At 40.2% G+C, this 19454-nt stretch overlaps 1 protein-coding gene across 1 annotated transcript; it reads left to right on the top strand.

Moving 5' to 3' along the window:
* The first annotated feature begins 6338 nt into the window (after nucleotides 1-6338).
* On the top strand, nucleotides 6339-7075 carry LOC100446348 (cytochrome c-like). The gene has a single exon (XM_054561060.2). The coding sequence runs from the start codon at nucleotides 6451-6453 to the stop codon at nucleotides 6766-6768; it is 318 nt and encodes a 105-aa protein (XP_054417035.2). The 5' UTR covers nucleotides 6339-6450; the 3' UTR covers nucleotides 6769-7075.
* Nucleotides 7076-19454: the final 12379 nt, after the last annotated feature.

The raw sequence follows: 19454 nt of genomic DNA, 5'->3' as shown, positions 1-19454 counted from the left end.
GGCTCAGATTTCCTTACCATTTACATCGATAACAGTTTATATTCTGCCTGGCATCATTTTCCTTCATTGTGTCTCAAAAGACTATCATGTTTATGAGCAGCTAATGCTTTCACTTGTTCCTCTGTAAGAAGTTTGTTCTTAAATATTACCTGGGATACTAATTAAGTGGGATTTGAAAATGAGAACACATTGGCATTGTTAAGGTTAATGGCTTAATTCTTCCACACAGTAGACAACTTCTCAAGCTTGCTGGAAAGATTGTTATTGAAGCGCAGGGACAGCCCTGTGCCATTATCCATGAGTCTTGCTTATTCTGTTCTCCTTAGGATTGTACCATCTATATGTCCTTTGAGTAACTGATATTTAGAAAATGTTTCCAGGTGTTAGCATTTATTAAGAAGATAACTGCTAGTAAGGGACAGGTGGTTATTTTCCCAGATAATTCTAGGCTCGCCAATATCCACACTTGGTTTTTAACCTATTTCTTAGAAATTAACTTGAAGTAAACAGTTAATTTTTTTATTTAGGAAAAAATAGGTAAGAGAAAAATGAAAAATTGATAGAACATCAAAAAATAACTTCACAACGGATTGTTATAGCAATTTTGATTGAGTCCACGTGATTGAAACATTTCCAAACACCTGATTATGAAGGGCGACGATTTAATGGGGGGGTGGGTGTAATCAATAGTTTGAAATAAAAAGAACTGACTGGAGTTGTTTTTACAATGCCTTCTCTCATTTTTGTTTTCTTTTCAAAACTATGCCTGCACACAGAATGCATGTGGTATGTTAGTCATGATGGAGATCTCAGATGCTTTTGAAGGTAAGCCTCGTGGTATAGATGAGTAAAATTTTCCAGGTATCAGCCCTATGAGGACTGTTGGGAATCAGGAGGTCCATGTCCCCACCAAACAAACACACACACATACAACACACATTTAGTGTACTGGCTGCCAATTTGCGAGCTCCACAGCATCCACTTATTGTTCTGTATGTGTTCATCTTTGCTCTACAACTAACTGGTGTCTATGTTAAAGAAGAACAGGCATCTTGCCTTATTCATCTCTTACATCTTTCAGTGTCCAGCACAGACATAGTAACATATCGAAGGCTCACCAAAGATCGCTAATTGTTGGTTAAAGTAAGAGGCAGAATAATGACCCTCCCCAACCACAAAGATGTGCCCATCGTAAATTCCAGAGCCTGTGAATATGTTATATTACATAGAAAAGAGGAATGAAGGTTGCAGATGGAATTAAGGTGCTAGTAAGCCACCGTAAGATAGGAAGATTATTCTGGTTTTTTCCATTGTGCCCACTGTAATTACTGAGGTGTTTTATTGTTTTTGTTTTTGTTTGAGACGGAGTCTCACTCTGTCGCCCAGGCTGGAGTGCAATGGCGCGATCTCCGCTCACTGCAAGCTCCGCCTCCCGGGTTCACATCATTCTCCTGCCTCAGCCTCCTGAGTAGCTGGGACTGCAGGCGCCCGCCACCACGCCCAGCTAATTTTTTGTATTTTTAGTAGAGATGGGGTTTCACCCTGTTAGCCAGGATGATCTCGATCTCCTGACCTCGTGATCCGCTCACCTCAGCCTCCCAAAGTGCTGGGATTACAGGCGTGAGCCACCGCGCCAGGCCAATTACTGAGGTTTTTAAAAGAAAAAGAAGGAGGCGAAAAAGGAGTCACAGCCAGAGAAGGAAAACTGAAGATAGAAGGAAGGGTCAAGACGACATGATATGAGAAAGGCTTTTTTTTTAAGATTCAGAGGGTACATGTGCAAATTTGTTACATGGTATATTGCATGATGCTAAGGTTTGGGCTTCAGTTGAACCCAACACCCAAATAGTTAACATAACACCCAATAGATAATTTTCAACCCAAGTTCCCTACCTCCCTCCCTGCTCTAGTACTCTCCAGTGTCTATTGTTTCCATCTTTATGACCATGTGCCCCCAAAGTTTAGCTCCCACTTATAAGTAAGAACATGGGGTATTTGGTTTTGTACTTCTGCGTTAATTAGCTTAATATAATAGCCTGCAGCTGCATCCATGTTGCAGCAAAATACATGATTTTATTCTTTTTTATGGCCACATTGTATTCCATTGTGTATATGTACCATATTTTCTTTAACCTATACATCATTGACGGGCACCTAGATTGATTCTATGTCTTTGCTATTGTAAATAGTGCTGCAGTAAACATGTGCGGGTGTCTTTTTGGTAGAACAATTTATCTTCCTTTGGGTATATACCTAGTAATGGGATTGCTGGGTCGAATGCTAATTCTATTTTCACCTCTTTGTAAAATCTCCAAACTACTTTCTACAGAGGCTGAACTGATGTGAGAAAGTCAACCAGTTGTTGCTTCTTTGAAGAAGGAGGAAGGGGCCACAAGCCAAGGAACGTGGTGGCATCTAGACACTGGAAAAAGCAAGAAAATGAATTCTCCACTAAAGCATCCAGAAACACAGCTCTAAAGATCCACGGTTTTAGTCCAGTATGACCCATGTTGGACTTCTAAACCATAGAATTGTAAGATACTAAATTTGTGCTGTTTTAAACCATGTTTGTGATAATTTGTTACAGTAGCCATAGAAAGCTAATACAATTGAGATACTTCTTTCCATTTTATTTCTTTATTTTCTTTGATTTTTTATTTTTTTATTTTTTATTTATTTATTTTTTTTTTTTTGAGATGGAGTCTTGCTATGTCCCCCAGGTTGGAGTGCAGTGGCACAATCTCGGCTCACTGCCAAGCTCTGCCTCCCAGGTTCACGCCATTCTCCTGCCTCAGCCTCCCAAGTAGCTGGGACGACAGGCGCCCCCCCACCACGCCCAGCTAATTTTTTTGTATTTTTAGTAGAGATGGGGTTTCACCGTGTTAGCCAGGATGGTCTCGATCTCCTGACCTAGTGATTCACCTGCCTCAGCCTCCCAAAGTGCTGGGATTCCAGGCATGAGCCACCGTTCCTGGCCTTCTTTGATTTTTTAAAAGAAGTGACTATCAACTCATTATACTTATTGCCCCTAACCATCACCAAATACTCAGTCATAGCAGAGAGGACAACAGTGACTGAGGCATATGCCAAAGGGAAATTTGGAACATTATCCAAAGAAAGCTGCTTCACCATTTAAAATAGTTTCGTGTCTCACCTCCAGTGACTTTCTTATTTAAGAAAATCAATGGTCCACTTAAAATTCCCTTCTGCCTGGGAACGTGGTGCCATGTAAACATTTGTTTGCTGCTCTCTCTCTCAGAGCCAAGCACCAGCTTTGCAGATGGGATTACTTAATTGACAATTATTAAATAAATTTAAAAGAGCCATGATTAGCAGACTAATTGCTGACCAGCAGTTCTATTGAATCTGTTTCCAATGCAAATGTCTCCTCTTCTCTTGGCTCAAGGTAATCAGGCTTTTCTTTGCAATTTTTCAGAAATCTTTGAAGTGTTTCTGCACACTCCAAATAGTAACTCACTAGTATGAAAGTTTTCCCTTGAAAGCTGAAATCAGGCACTTTTGCGTCTGGAAAGGGAAGGAAAAGTGGCAGACCTAGTTGTATTGTATTGTTTTCTTAGTTTCTCCAGGGAGAAAAGGGAACTGATCAACTTAAAAAGAACTGGTTACCCAAGATAGCTATTTAACGGAGAAAGACAAACCTAGTAATCAAAATAGACTGGTTATATTCAATACTGAAGGATAAATTTCTTTATAAGGTGCTGTGTTGTACTGATACTGTCTAAGATCTCTTTAGTAGAAAATTTATTTGAGGACTACCTCTAATCACCAGAAAATCAAGCATTTCATGACATCATCTGAGCATCCTTGCCTGGACTCTGCCTCTCTCCTACCTAGCATTCCCTTGGCCCACAGCTCCACTCCAACCCTGTCCCTTTTTAGTGCCAAGACTGCTTCAAGTTGCTGCTCATCCAGGGGTACATCCCCCATTCTTCCTTAGTTATTTTTATCTTTTCTCACATTTCTAAATAACACCACTTCTTTAGGTAGAAACTTCCCACCACCTGGCTGATCTGAACCTCTAGCCTATATCCATAGAATTATATTGAGTAAATAGCCTGTCCCTATTACTCCTATTCTGCCCACACCCATAGATCTGCGGTGGATGTCATCCATTGACCTACCCCAATCGGAAGCCAGAAGGCAAGGGAGCCAGGTGATTGTAGAAGTCAGCCTCCTTTAGCAAAGAGCAGGGCAGAAAAGTAATGAATGAATGCAGAATGGTGGGGATGAAACAGAGAATAGCCAACACAGGGTCTCTTTTTATAGGACAACCAAAAGTTGTATACATCGTTCTACTTTCGGTCTTTATTGAGACTCTTAGTAATGTTTGTTAAATTCCCACTATGTGTGGTGTGCATCTTTCTTTGAAATAACAAGAATATAAACATTCTTCAGTTGCCCCCTCCTTCTTTCCTTTTTGTTTTTTCTTCAAGGTTTTGCTGAATGGCTACCTTCCCCTGGATTTCTTAATTCATTTATTTCTACTAAATAAATAAGCCTGGTGCCTCCCTTCACCTATATAGTAGATTTCCCTTGCATCTTTATTGTCTATTCAACATTGACAAGTACATTTGGCAAATGGTAAGCATGCAATAAACATTAACTATTTTTATTTTTATTCCTCTCCTAAGAAATTCTTGCCTAATTAAATAAGGGCAAAAGGAGGCTATTGAGATAATGAGAAAATTTATAGATTTTTAAAAACTTTCATTAATCTAATTAAGATTTTAAACCTAACTTCCAGTTTTAGAAACAAGGAGGTGAAGAAATAGTTGAAGAACACCCCTCCACCAAAAAATAAAAAATCCAGAACAATCAAATTAAAAATGTGAGTCACTCTACAGGGAAACTGCCTACTTTCTTCAATAAGTCAATGTGCAGTAAAAAGGGAATAGGGGACTTTGTATATCAGAGTTTATCTAACTTTTCTGTAAAAGACCAAATAGCAAATATTTCAGGCTTTGCAGGCCATGTCATCTTGGTTACAACTACTCAACTCTTAAAGTCATAGGTAATACTTAAACGAATGGAATGGCTGTGTTCCAATAAAAATGTATTTCCCATAAATTAGGCTGCAGGCCAGATTTGGCCAGCTCCTAATTCCTTTTCTATATTTAGGGATGTTAAGAGATATAACGACCTAACAAACAAGCACACAATGGGCATTTTTTACCCAAAAGTTTTTATCAAGGTGTGGGAATAGGGGAAGGGGAGTTGAAAGAAGTCACAGGTTTGGGGGGCATGCAAAGGTCAGTAGAGAAATGAGGCCTCGTCAGTGTGCTGTTGGAAAAAGTACACACACAAAATGGCACCACCTGTAGGCTATTTATATATATTTATTTTATGTCCAGCAGTCGTCTATTTGATATGGGCAGGAAGCAGGAGGGTGGGGTCCCTGGAGAGAGGGCTTTACCCTCAAGCCTGGACCCATGGCCCTAAGTGAGAATGAGAATTTCAGTTTTTGTGCCCAAATGTTGCCTTTTGGCCCAAAATACCTGCCTATTCTGTACCCATATAAACCTCAAACCCCAGGCTCCACGAGCAGCAGAGCAGCAGACAAGGAGAGAAGAGAGGAAGCATCTGCACACTGAGAGAACTTCACCTGAGCATGGTCAGAAAGGAGATCAACCAAACAGAACAGCCGAGCTCCAGGGGAAGATCATCTTCCCACCCCATCCCTTCCCCTCTCCAGCTCCCCATCCCACTGAGAGCCACCTCTATCACTCAATAAAATCCCCACATTCACTATCCTTAAGTCCATGTGACCTGATTCTTACTGGATGCTGGACAAGAATCCAGGATTCACTGGGTGTGGGAACCCAAAAAGGCTGTCACATTGACTCTTCACTGAGCTGTTTAACACCTAAGCCATCCCCAGACAGCAGGACTAAGAGAGCATTGTAACACTCCTAGAGACTGCCATGGGGCAAGGGCCCAAAAGTGCTCACCCTGGCTCCTGTACCTGCTCACCTGTGTGCTCCCCATCCTGTAAGGGGTTTGAGCATGTGGCAGCCAAACAAATGAGCCACACCCCTGTTGCAAGTCCCATGAAAGGGTCCAGGGAACTCTCCCATTTCATCTTTACACTACTTCCTCTGACATCCCAACACCATGGCACTCAAAATGTAATGACAGCACATATCTTTTACATATTTGTTGCAAATGCAGCAATTTGGACAATATATTCAAGAGAGCCATCATTCTCCCCAGTCTGCATCTCCCAACCACCCTCTCTCAGGCAATTGTGCTTTGGGTGGTGAGGTGTCATCTGCTATTTATTCCCTTAAGTAGTCCTCAATATTATCCTGAATAATTCTTTTTTACATTACCAAAAAAAGTCAGTTAAAAGTTACAGAATTCAGAGAGTTGGGGACGTCGGCTTAGGAGTGGGAATCTTCATTGAGCCAGCGACTACAAAGATAATTAAATATGGGTGATGTTGAGAAAGGCAAGAAGATTTTTATTATGAAGTGTTCCCCGTGCCACACCGTTGAAAAGGGAGGCAAGCACAAGATTGGGCCAAATCTCCATGGTCTTTTCAGGCAGAAGACAGGTCAGGCCCCTAGATACTCTTACACAGCCACCAATAAGAACAAAGGCATCATCAGGGGAGAGGATACACTGATGGAGTATTTGGAGAATCCCAAGAAGTATATCCCTGGAACAAAAATGATCTTTGTAGGCATAAAGAAGAAGGAAGAAAGGGCAGACTTAATAGCTTATCTCAAAAAAGCTACTAATGAGTAATAATTGGCCACTGCCTTATTTATTACAAGACAGAAATGTCTCATGACTTTTTTATGTGTACCATCATTTAATAGATCTCATACACCAGAATTCAGATCATGAATGACTGACAGAATATTTTGTTAGGCAGTCCTGATTTAAAACTAAGCCTGGCTTGTGGTTAAATGAATATGTTCAGTTTTTGAATTTTAATAGTAACTCCAATTCAGTAAATGCTATCACTGTTTACCCCTTTTAAAGATATGATTAGACTTCATTAGTAATGTTCAACTTTTCACAAAGATGGTGAGTGCCATCTTAAAACTTACCGGAGATTGGTTTTACATTTAGATTTATATAACTCGTTTATATATAAACGAAAATATATTTAAATACTGGGGAAATTCCTTCACTGCCTTAGAACCAAGCAAGATTCACCTGTGTTTTGTGTTCATTTGCCTCTTAAAGGCAAGGGTTGAAGATAAATAAGGTAGCAATGTCTATAGTTTTGGCCTTAACTATGCCAATCTAATTATAATTCCCTGTATTTAAAATGGTTCCCTTTACTTATTGAAAGGCATTTTAGTGTGGTTTATGTGTAATATTAAAGATTATTCAACACCTCTCACATCTAATAGATCTCTAAGGTCACATGCTTTTAAAATAGTATCAAGTTAAACTTCACTCTTGAATTCTTTACAATCTAAGTCAAACTAAGTTATAATTTAGGATTGTCTTTAAACAGCCATTCAGAAACATAAAACTGTAGAACTGTGTGTTTGTGATTGGGAATGGTGCTTTTGCCAACTTAAAAGGATTAAAGTAACTGAGGTATACACAAATTTTAAAATTATGTGTGATCATAAGATTAAAGATAATCAAAAAGAAAACCACAAAAAAAAAAAGGTTACAGAACTCTAAACTGATTCTTTTCAAAAGAGAGGTACATTATGGAATGTGTTAAACTCATAGTTCCATTTTTAAAAAATGTTAACCATAATCTTTTTATTTTTAATTCAATTTCATTTTATAATTGACATAATAATTGTGCATATTCATTGGGTACATAGTGAAATTTCAATACATATAATGTATATTGATCAGAACAAGATAATCAGTAAATCCATCATCATAAACATTTATCATTTCTTTGTGTTAGGAACGTTCAATATCCTCTTTCTAGCTGTCTGAGACTATAAAATATATTATTGTTAACTATAGTCATCCTACAGTGATATAGACCACTATAACTTATTCTTCCTATCTAGCTGTAATTTTATATTATAATTCTATTAAAAAGAGTAAGGTTAGAGCCCCAAATGGTGAAATTTTCTCTTTTTGTTCCTGGATAAAGCTGACCACCAGTTTTAACATATCTAGGCTTCAATTTTTTTATTAATGAAAGGACAAGTGTGAGCTAGAATATACATCCAATATTCTGACATTGACCAGAAGTCTTTTGCTTCCTATACTTATCAATAAGAACCACTTTTGTGGCAATAACTTAAGACTGCACTATTTATACTTAGATTTTTGTGGAACATTTCTGATAAATAAAGTTGTTCTTTATTATTTAGACAAAAATATAAAACATCAAATGGTAATAAATAAAAAGCAAGATATATAAGTCACCACTCAAAAAATTATATCAGTGGGGGTGGAGCCAAGATGGCCGAATAGGAACAGCTCCAGTCTACGGCTCCCAGCATGAGCGACGCAGAAGACGGGTGATTTCTGCATTTCCAACTGAGGTACCGGGTTCATCTCACTGGGGAGTGCCAGACAGTGGGTGCAGGACAGTGGGTGCAGTGAACCATGCATGAGCTGAAGCAGGGCAAGGCATCGCCTCACCCAGGAAGCACAAGGGGTCAGGGAATTCCCTTCCCTAGTCAAAGAAAGGGGTGACAGATGGCACCTGGAAAATCAGGTCACTCCCACCCTAATACTGCGCTTTTCCAACAGGCTGAACAAACAGCACACCAGGAGATTATATCCTGCACCTGGCTCGGAGGGTCCTATGCCCACGGAGCCTTGCTCATTGCTAGCACAGCAGTCTGAGATCAAGCTGCAAGGTGGCAGCGAGGCTGGGGGAGGGGCGCCTGCTATTGCCCAGGATTGAGTAGGTAAACAAAGCGGCCAGGAAGCTCGAACTGGATGGAGCCCACCACAAATCAAGGAGGCCTGCCTGCCTCTGTAGGCTCCACCTCTGGGGGAAGGGCACAGACAAACAAAAGACAGCAATAACCTCTGCAGACTTAAATGTCCCTGTCTGACAGCTTTGAAGAGAGTAGTGGTTCTCCCAGCACACAGTGGAGATCTGAGAACGGGCAGACTGCCTCCTCAGGTAGGTCCCTGACCCCTGATTATCCTAACTGGGAGGCACCACCTAGTAGGGGCAGACTGATACCTCAAACGGCCAGGTACTCCTCTGACACAAAACTTCCAGAGGAATGATCAGGCAGCAGCATTTGCGGTTCACCAATATCCACTGTTCTGCAGCCACCGCTGCTGATACCCAGGCAAACAGGGTCTGGAATGGACCTCCAGCAAACTCCAACAGACCTGCGGCTGAGGGTCCTGACTGTTAGAAGGAAAACTAACAAACAGAAAGGACATCCACACCAAAAACCCATCTGTACGTCACCATCATCAAAGACCAAAGGTAGATAAAACCACAAAGATGGGGGAAATAACAGAGCAGAAAAACCGGAAACTCTAAAAATCAGAGTGCCTCTCCTCCTCCAAAGGAATGCAGCTCCTCTCCAGCAATGGAGCAAAGCTGGACGGAGAATGACTTTGACGAGTTGAGAGAAGAAGGCTTCAGATGATCAAACTACTCCAAGCTAAAGGAGGAAGTTCAAACCAATGGCAAAGAAGTTAAAAATTTTGAAAAAAATTAGATGAATGGATAACTAGAATAACCAAGGCAGAGAAGTCCTTAAAGGACCTGACGGAGCTGAAAACAAAGGCACGAGAACTATGTGATGAATGCACAAGCCTCAGTAACCGATGAGATGAACTGGAAGAACGGGTATCAGAGATGGAAGATGAAATGAATGAAATGAAGCATGAAGAGAAGTTTCGAGAAAAAAGAATAAAAAGAAATGAACAAAGCCTCCAAGAAATATGGGACTATGTGAAAAGACCAAATCTACGTCTGATTGCTGTACCTGAAAGTGACGGGGAGAATGGAACCAAGTTGGAAAACACTCTGCAGGATATTATCCAGGAGAACTTCCCCAATCTAGCAAGGCAGACCAACATTCAAATTCAGGAAATACAGAGAACGCCACAAAGATACTCCTCAAGAAGAGCAACTCCAAGACACATAATTGTCAGATTCACAAAAGTTGAAATGAAGGAAAAAATGTTAAGGGCAGCCAGAGAGAAACATCGGGTTACCCACAAAGAGAAGCCCATCAGACTAACAGCTGATCTCTAGGCAGAAACTCTACAAGCCAGAAGAGAGTGGGGGCCAATATTCAACATTCTTAAAGAAAAGAATTTTCAACCCAGAATTTCATATCCAGCCAAACTAAGCTTCATAAGTGAAGGAGAAATAAAATCCTTTACAGACAAGCAAATGCTGAGAGATTTTGTCACCACCAGGCCTGCCCTAAAAGAGCTCCTGAAGGAAGCACTAAACATGGAAAGGAACAAACAGTACCAGCCACTGCAAAAACATGCCAAATTGTAAAGACCATCAAGGCTAGGAAGAAACTGCATCAACTAACGAGCAAAATAACCAGCTAACATCATAATGACATGATCAAATTCACACATAACAATACTAACCTTAAACATAAATGGACTAAATGCTCCAATTAAAAGGCACAGACTGGCAAATTGGATAAAGAGCCAAGGCCCATCTGTGTGCTGTATTCAGGAAACCCATCTCACATGCAGAGACACACATAGGCTCAAAATAAAGGGATGGAGGAAGATCTACCAAGCAAATGGAAAACAAAAAAAGGCAGGGGTTGCAATCCTAGTCTCAGGTAAAAAAGACTTTAAACCAACAAAGATCAAAAGAGACAAAGAAGGCCATTACATAATGGTAAAGGGATCAATTCAACAAGAAGAACTAACTATCCTTAATATATATGCACCCAATACATGAGCACGAGATTCATAAAGCAAGTCCTTAGTGACCTACAAAGAGACTTAGACTCCCACACAATAATAATGGGAGACTTTAACACCCCACTGTCAACATTAGACAGATCAACAAGACAGAAAGTTAACAAGGATATCCAGGAATTGAACTCAGCTCTGCACCAAGAAGACCTAATAGACATCTACAGAACTCTCCACCCCAAATCAACAGAATATACATGCTTTTCAGCACCACACCACACCTATTCCAAAACTGACCACATAGTTGGAAGTAAAGCACTCCTCAGCAAATGTAAAAGAACAGAAATTACAACAAACAGTCTCTCAGACCACAGTGCAATCAAACTAGAACTCAGAAGTAAGAAACTCACTCAAAACCACTCAACTACATGGAAACTGCACAACCTGCTCCTGAATGACTACTGGGTACATAACAAAATGAAGGCAGAAATAAAGATGTTCTTTGAACCAATGAGAACAGAGACACAACATACCAGAGTCTCTGGGATACACCCAAAGCAGTGTGTAGAGGGAAATTTATAGCACTAAATGCCCACAAGACAAAGCAGGAAAGATCTAAAATTGACACCCTAACATCACGATTAAAAGAACTAGAAAAGCAAGAGCAAACACATTCAAAAGCTAGCAGAAGGCAAAAAATAACTAAAATCAGAGCAGAACTCAAGGAAATAGAGACACAAAAAACCCTTCAAAAAAATCAATGAATCCAGGAGCTGGTTTTTTGGAAAGATCAACAAAATTGATAGACCACTAGCAAAACTAATAAAGAAGAAAAGAGAGAAGAATCAAATAGATGAAATAAAAAATGACAAAGAGGATATCACCACCGATCCCACAGAAATACAAACTACTATCAGAAAATACTATAAATACCTCTATGCAAATAAACTAGAAAATCTAGAAGAAATGGATAAATTCCTTGACACATACACCCTCCCAACACTAAACCAGGAAGAAGTTGAATCTCTGAATAGCCCAATAACAGGCTCTGAAATTCAGGCAATAATTAATAGCTTACCAACCAAAAAAAGTCCAGAACCAGATGAATTCACAGCCGAATTCTACCAGAGGTACAAGGAGGAGCTGGTACCATTCCTTCTGAAACTATTCCAATCAATAGAAAAAGAGGGAAACCTCCCTAACTCATTTTATGAGGCCAGCATCATCCTGATACCAAAGCCTGGCAGAGACACAACAAAAAAAGAGAATTTTAGACCAATATCCTTGATGAACATTGATGCAAAAATCCTCAATAAAATACTGGCAAACCGAATCCAGCAACACATCAAAAAGCTTATCCACCATGATCAAGTGGGCTTCATCCCTGGGATGCAAGGCTGGTTCAACATATGAAAATCAATAAATGTAATCCAGCATGTAAACAGAACCAAAGACAAAAACCACATGATTATTTCAATAGATGCAGAAAAGGCCTTTGACAAAATTCAACAATGCTTCATGCTAAAAACTCTCAATAAATTAGGTATTGATGGGATGTATCTCAAAATAAAAAGAGCTATCTATGACAAACCCACAGCCAATATCATACTGAATGGACAAAAATTGGAAGCATTCCCTTTGAAAACTGGCACAAGACAGGGATGCCCTCTCTCACCACTCCTATTCAACATAGTGTTGGAAGTTCTGGCCAGGGCAACCAAGCAGGAGAAGGAAATAAAGGGTAGTCAATTAAGAAAAGAGGAAGTCAAATTGTCCCTGTTTGCAGATGACATGATTGTATATCTAGAAAACCCCATTGTCTCAGCCCAAAATCTGCTTAAGCTGGTAAGCAACTTCAGCAAAGTCTCAGGATACAAAATCAATGTGCAAAAATCACAAACATTCATATACACCAATAACAGACAAACAGAGAGTCAAATCATGAGTGAACTCCCATTCACAATTGCTTCAAAGAGAATAAAATACCTAGGAATCCAACTTATAAGTGATGAGAAGGATCTCTTCAAGGAGAACTACAAACCACTGCTCAACAAAATAAAAGAGGATACAAACAAATGGAAGAACATTCCATGCTCATGGGTAGGAAGAATCAATATCATGAAAATGGTCATACTGCCCAAGGTAATTTATAGATTAAATGCCATGCCCATCAAGCTACCAATGACTTTCTTCACAGAATTGGAAAAAACTACTTTAAATTTCATATGGAACCAAAAAAGAGCCCACATCGCCAAGTCAATCCTAAGCCAAAAGTACAAAGCTGGAGGCATCACGCTACCTGACTTCAAACTATACTACAAGGCTACAGTAACCAAAACAGCATGGTACTGGTACCAAAACAGAGATATAGACCAATGGAACACAACAGAGCCCTCAGAAATAATGCCACATATCAACAACTATCTGATCTTTGACAAACCTGACAAAAACAAGAAATGGGGAAAGGATTCCCTATTTAATAAATGGTGCTGGGAAAACTGGCTAGCCATATGGAGAAAGCTGAAACTTGATGCCTTCCTTACACCTTATACAAAAATTAATTCAAGATGGATTAAAGACTTACATGTTAGACCGAAAACCATAAAAACCCTAGAAGAAAACCTAGGCAATACCATTCAGGATACAGGCATGGGCAAGGACTTCATGTCTAAAACACCAAAAGCAATGGCAACAAAAGCCAAAATTGACAAATGGGATCTAATTAAACTAAAGAGCTTCTGCACAGCAAAAGAAACCACCATCAGAGTGAAAAGGCAACCTACAGAATGGGAGAAAATTTTTGCAACCTACTCATCTGACAAAGGGCTAATATCCAGAATCTACAATGAACTCAAACAAATTTACAAGAAAAAAACAAACAACCCCATCAAAAAGTGGGCAAAGGATATGAACAGACACTTCTCAAAAGAAGACATTTATGCAGCAAAAACACATGAAAAAATGCTCATCATCACTGGCCATCAGAGAAATGCAAATCAAAACCACAATGAGATACCATCTCACACCAGTTAGAATGGCAATCATTAAAAAGTCAGGAAACAACAGGTGCTGGAGAGGTTGTGGAGAAATAGGAACACTTTTACACTGTTGGTGGGACTGTAATCTAGTTCAACCATTGTGGAAGTTGGTGTGGCAATTCCTCAGGGATCTAGAACTAGAAATACCATTTAACCCAGCCATCCCATTACTGGGTATATACCCAAAGGATTATAAATCATGCTGCTATAAAGACACATGCATACATATGTTTATTGCGGCACTATTCACAATAGCAAAGACTTGGAACCAACCCAAATGTCCAACAATGACAGACTGGATTAAGAAAATGTGGCACATAATACACCATGGAATACTATGCAGCCATAAAAAATGATGAGTTCATGTCCTTTGTAGGGACATGGATGAAGCTGGAAACCATCATTCTCAGCAAACTATCGCAAGGACAAAAAACCAAACACTGCATGTTCTGACTTACAGGTGGGAATTGAACAATGAGAACACATGGACACAGAAAGGGGAACATCACACACTGAGGATGGTTGTGGGGTGGGGGGATAGGGGAGGGATAGCATTAGGAGATATACCTAATGCTACGTGACGAGTTAACGGGTGCAGTACACCAACATGGCACATGTATACATATGTAACAAACCTGCACGTTGTGCACATGTACCCTAAAACTTAAAGTATAATAATAATAAAATAAAAGAAAAAGAAAATCTACATACGATACAATTACAAAAAAAATACACACAGTGAGTGTATATAACCTGGTGAAATCTGAACAAATTCTGTGGATTTTACCAATGTTGATGTCCCAGTTTTGATAATGCACTATAGTTATATAAGATATTACCACTGGCGGAGGCTAGGTGAAGTGGGTACAGAGTCTCCTGTACCATTATTTTTGGAACTTTTTGTGAAGCTATAATTATTTCAAAATAAAAAGTTTAAAAAGAAGAAATGAAAAATAAATGTTGTTGTACTCTGAAAAAAAAATTACATCAGTGATCTCAGAACTAAAGAGACAACAAAAAGAGAGTTGCCTCCAAAACAAAGGAAAAAAACATTTTCAGGCAGTTGAGAAAATAATTCAGTAACAAGAGCAATCAGGATTGGAAGAAATATCCTTTGCTCAATCTAGGCAGAGGATAAGAAAGAATGAGAAAGTAAAGAATAGAAATCATTCAATCAAAGGAAAATGGAATGAAAATACTACAGGAAAAACACAACATATGATGTGCTGAGTCCCGTTTCTTTTACACCAAACTTGCCACTTTCATGTCACCCATTTTGTCATAACCATACTTTAATTATCAGTGAGTTTTTCTAACAAAGTTTTTAAGCAAAGTGAGCCATGCTTTTCTATATTGTACAGGCTCTGAATCATTTGGAGGAAAAATACTATGCAAATCTAAGATGTAAATGAATGCCATCTGTGCATTTTAAGATTAGAAACAAGTGCAATTCACCAATGAGTGAACTAACCTCCCTGTCTAGGAGACGCTAGTGTTATATAGAAATGTAATGTCCACTTCTTCCTACCTTCTGTTGCCAGCCTTAATTTCGGGTCCAAAAGTGCCTGACTTAGGATGGTTCAACTTACAATTTTTTTACTTTACAATAGTGTAAAAGTGACACACATTCAGTAGAAAATGTATTTCAACTGCCCATACAACCATTCTGTTTTTCACTTTCAGTACAGTGTTCAATAAATTACGTGAGGTACTCAGTACTTTACTTTAAAATGTGTTAGGTAATTTTCTTGGCCAATCTAAGTGTTCTGAGCACCTTTAAGGTAGACTAGGCTAAGCTATGATGTTCAGTAGGTTAGGTGTATGAAACGTATTATCAATTTATAATATTTTCAACATATGATGGTTTAGTGGGAAGTAAGTCTATTTATGTAAGTTGAGAAGCAATTGCGTGTCTGTGTGTATACATATGTGGGTTGCATATATACACAACTACACATACATACAGTAGCTAATTAAACAAAAACCCATTATTAGGTACAAAGTGGTGTGGTTGGTAAACTTGTGTTTGGTTTGGTTTCTATGATTCTTAACTAATCACAAAATTGGTTCCTCTTCTATTTTCAGGGCTATTTTTCCATGGCCCTCAATTTCTCATTACCCTTCTTCAAGGCTTTAACCCGTTTCCCATTTAGAAAAAAAAAAAGTGCAACTTGCTGCCAGTGCTCATTTGATTCTACATAAGCACACTCTTTGAGGCTGAAGCAAATCTGACTGATTTTCACTGTGAAAATAAAATATAAAAACTGTTCTTGGAGTGCTTTCTAAACAGAACATGTCTCAAATCCTAATGTAACAGAAATTATGTGATGTAACATTAGGATTAGACACAAGTATTCTCAGGGCAAATGGGAAATGGGTTAATAGAATTTAGCAGCTATCAGTCACCTTCACTGTCACTCACATGTGTAATCACATTCCCCACCACCCAAATATTTTTCAGTCTCACCAGTGAACTCTTTCACAATTAGACTACTACCTTGTACCACGGGCATCTATGGCCAACCCACCACTCAGGATGATGTTCTCTTTGCCCCCAGGAAGTGGGTTAGCCAGTTCCAAATCTCCACCTTACTACCTGCTGTCTTGGAGCACTCTCACTAACACATTAGGTTGGGTCTTCTGAGGAGCAAACATCAAAACAGGGTTAGGAGTGCAGAGGGTTTATTAGAAAGAAATGGGACAAGGTGCTATTGGACTACAATGTAGGTCTGACAGCTATGGAAGGAGAACTTAGCAGAAAGAAACTTCAACAATAGCACTATTGAAAGAAAAAAAAAAAAGCCTGATGGGATGTCCAAAAGCCAAAGTCTTTTGCTGGAAGAATTATTTAAGATTGCCAAAATAAGCCTGCCATAAAATCTTTGCCATCTTCACTTATCAGCTGGGAGCAGCCCACAGAAACATGAGATTGGCATGGATGTTGCAGTAGATCAAAAGGGACAGGAGCTGGTACCATCACTATGCTGCACACAGCAAAAGATCAGAGTCACCTGTTTTCTCCTTTTTTCCCTGGCTTTTCCCCCAAGACCACCAGCACCACCACCAAAGCATGCAGGAATTTTCACAGGTAAGCCAAATGAAGAAATCACCAATCAGGGAGGTAGTATTTTGGAGATACCTGAAAGATCCTCTTGCATTTAGCCAAAAGCCAAAAGTCATCGATTTTCCTCATGGAATTCCATTAATCCAAGGTGAAAACAGACCATTTTTCACATTAAGTGTTAATGTAGAGCTCATATCTTAAGGTTATTTACATTTGATCTCTCAGTGAACCAAGGAATAGTAAATGTAGATGAAAGATCTTAGAAAAAGAAGTAATTACAAAACTGGACTCAATTTTGCATTGGCACAAACATAGTATACAACCCTGGGAAAAGATAAGTAATATCTGTGGAGCTCACCAGGCATTCAACAGTGAGCTGACAAAACTAAGTTATTGACACTATGCTTATTTGGGGGGATATAGTCCCTGCCCTTCAAAAGCACAGATATGATAGAGCTTTGAACCAAATGTCCTCAGCTTTAAAATGATGTTTCCATAGCTTTTCTTAAAAATGAATTTTAGGCTGACCAAGATGGCTGACTGGAAGCAGTTACTGGAAGCAGATACTGTGCACTGCTCTCATGGAGAGAAATAGAAGAGGTGGGTAAATTCATTTCCTTCAACTGAAACTCCCAGGTGCACACATTGAAATTCATCAAGAAAATTCCTTGACCCACAGAGAATGGAGAAAAGCAAGACAAGACAACCACCCACCCAGAAGCAACACAGAGGCAAGGGAGCCTCCCCCACCCAGGGAAGTGGTAAGTGAATGAGCAACCCCGGGGACCCACACTTCTCCCATAGATTTTTGCAACCCTTGGGTCAGGAGATCCCCTCATGAACCCATTCCACCAGGGCCTGCAGTCTGACATGCAGAGCTACATGGAGTCTCGGCGAAGCAGCTGGCTACTCAGGCACACGAGGAGCCCCAAAAGCTTTAGATATCTGCACTTCCCAGAAAAAGTGGCTACAATTCAGGCAAAGTGGGAGGTTAGACTCCCATTCATACCACTAAAAAAGGAGCTGAATCCAGGGGGCTAAGCAGCGATGGTCTGCAGGCCCTGCTTCCATGCACCTTTCAGGGTAAGACCCACTAGTTTGGAACTGCAGCCAGCCACCAGCAGCAACGTTACACCTCCCTGAGACAGAGCTCCCAGAGGACGGGGTGAGCCACCATCTTTTCTGTTTTGCAACCTTAGTGGTTGTTGCCTTCAGTGCAGCTGCCCTGTGGAAAAGTGTCCAGAACACTTTTTAAATGTGAATCCCCAAACCTGCTTCTTCTCACCTGGTGGGACCTCCTGACCAGGGTCACCAGCAACATTTGCCAGTGTTTTCCAGCTGTCAGTGGTTCCAAGACTCCCTGGCACAGGGCTCCCAGAGGGAAGGATGGACTGCCATTTTTGCTGTTTCATAGCCTTTGTCAATGTTGCCTTCGAGATCTGGGGTATCTGAGGCAACTAGGAACTGGAGTGGTCCCCCTGGCACAGCACAGCAGCTCCATGGAGAATTAGCCAGATTGCTTTTTCACATGGGTCCCAGATCCCATTTCTCTTCACTGGGTGGGATCTCCTGACTGAGGTCTACAACTACCACTGCTGGTGTGTTTAGGCTGGAAACAGATATGTACATCCCTGGGATGGAGCTCCCAGAGGGAGGAGCAGACTGCTGACTTTGCCATTTCACAGCCTTCACAGTTGATACCTTCAGGTGCTGGAAAAATCTAAGGTGGCTAGGGACTGGAGCAGAACACCAACATAATGCAGCAGCCTACTGCAGCAAAGTGGTCAGACTTTGCTGAGGAGATACAATTGTCCCTGATCTCATATCTCCTCACTGGGTAGGATCTCACAGCCTGGGTCTCCAATAGAACCCTGCAACTCCCTGAGTCAGTGCTCCTAGTAGGAGTGGGGGTTGCCATTTTGCAGTCTCATGGCCCCACCCTTGCTGTCTCCAGGCTCTGGAGAATCCATGAGGACCAGGAGCTGATTCAGACCCCCAGCACAGAGCACTCACCTCATGGAAAAGTGGGTGAACTGTTCTCCATGCAGGTCCCAGTCCTCATGCCTCCTCACTAGGCAGGGCCACCCAACATGGGACTGCAGCACAATCATCCTGGCCCCACCTAACTACTTCAATCAGAGGCATCCCAGCAGTTAAAGGAAAATCCACATGCAGAGATTAGAAAGAACCAATGCAAGAACTCTGGCAACTCAAATGGCAGAGTTTCTTATATTCTCCAAATGACTGTACTAATCCTCCAAATGAATGCACTAATTCTCCAACAAGGGTTCTTAACTAGGTTGAGTTGCCTGAAATGACAGAAATAGAATTCAGAATATGGATAGAAATGAAGATCATTGAGATTCAGCATAATGGCAAAACCCAATACAAGGAAACTAAGAATCACAATAAAACAGTACAGGAGATGACAGATAAAATAGCCAGTATAAAAAGGAACCTAACTAATCTGATAGAGCTTACAAACACACTGCCATAATTTCACAATGCAATTGCAAGTATTAACAGCA

Source organism: Pongo abelii, chromosome 7, assembly GCF_028885655.2.
Source record: "Pongo abelii isolate AG06213 chromosome 7, NHGRI_mPonAbe1-v2.0_pri, whole genome shotgun sequence".
NCBI classification, from domain to species: Eukaryota; Metazoa; Chordata; class Mammalia; order Primates; family Hominidae; genus Pongo; species Pongo abelii.
Note: the sequence above shows the minus strand (reverse complement) of the source record. Positions and strands in the feature narration are given on the sequence as shown.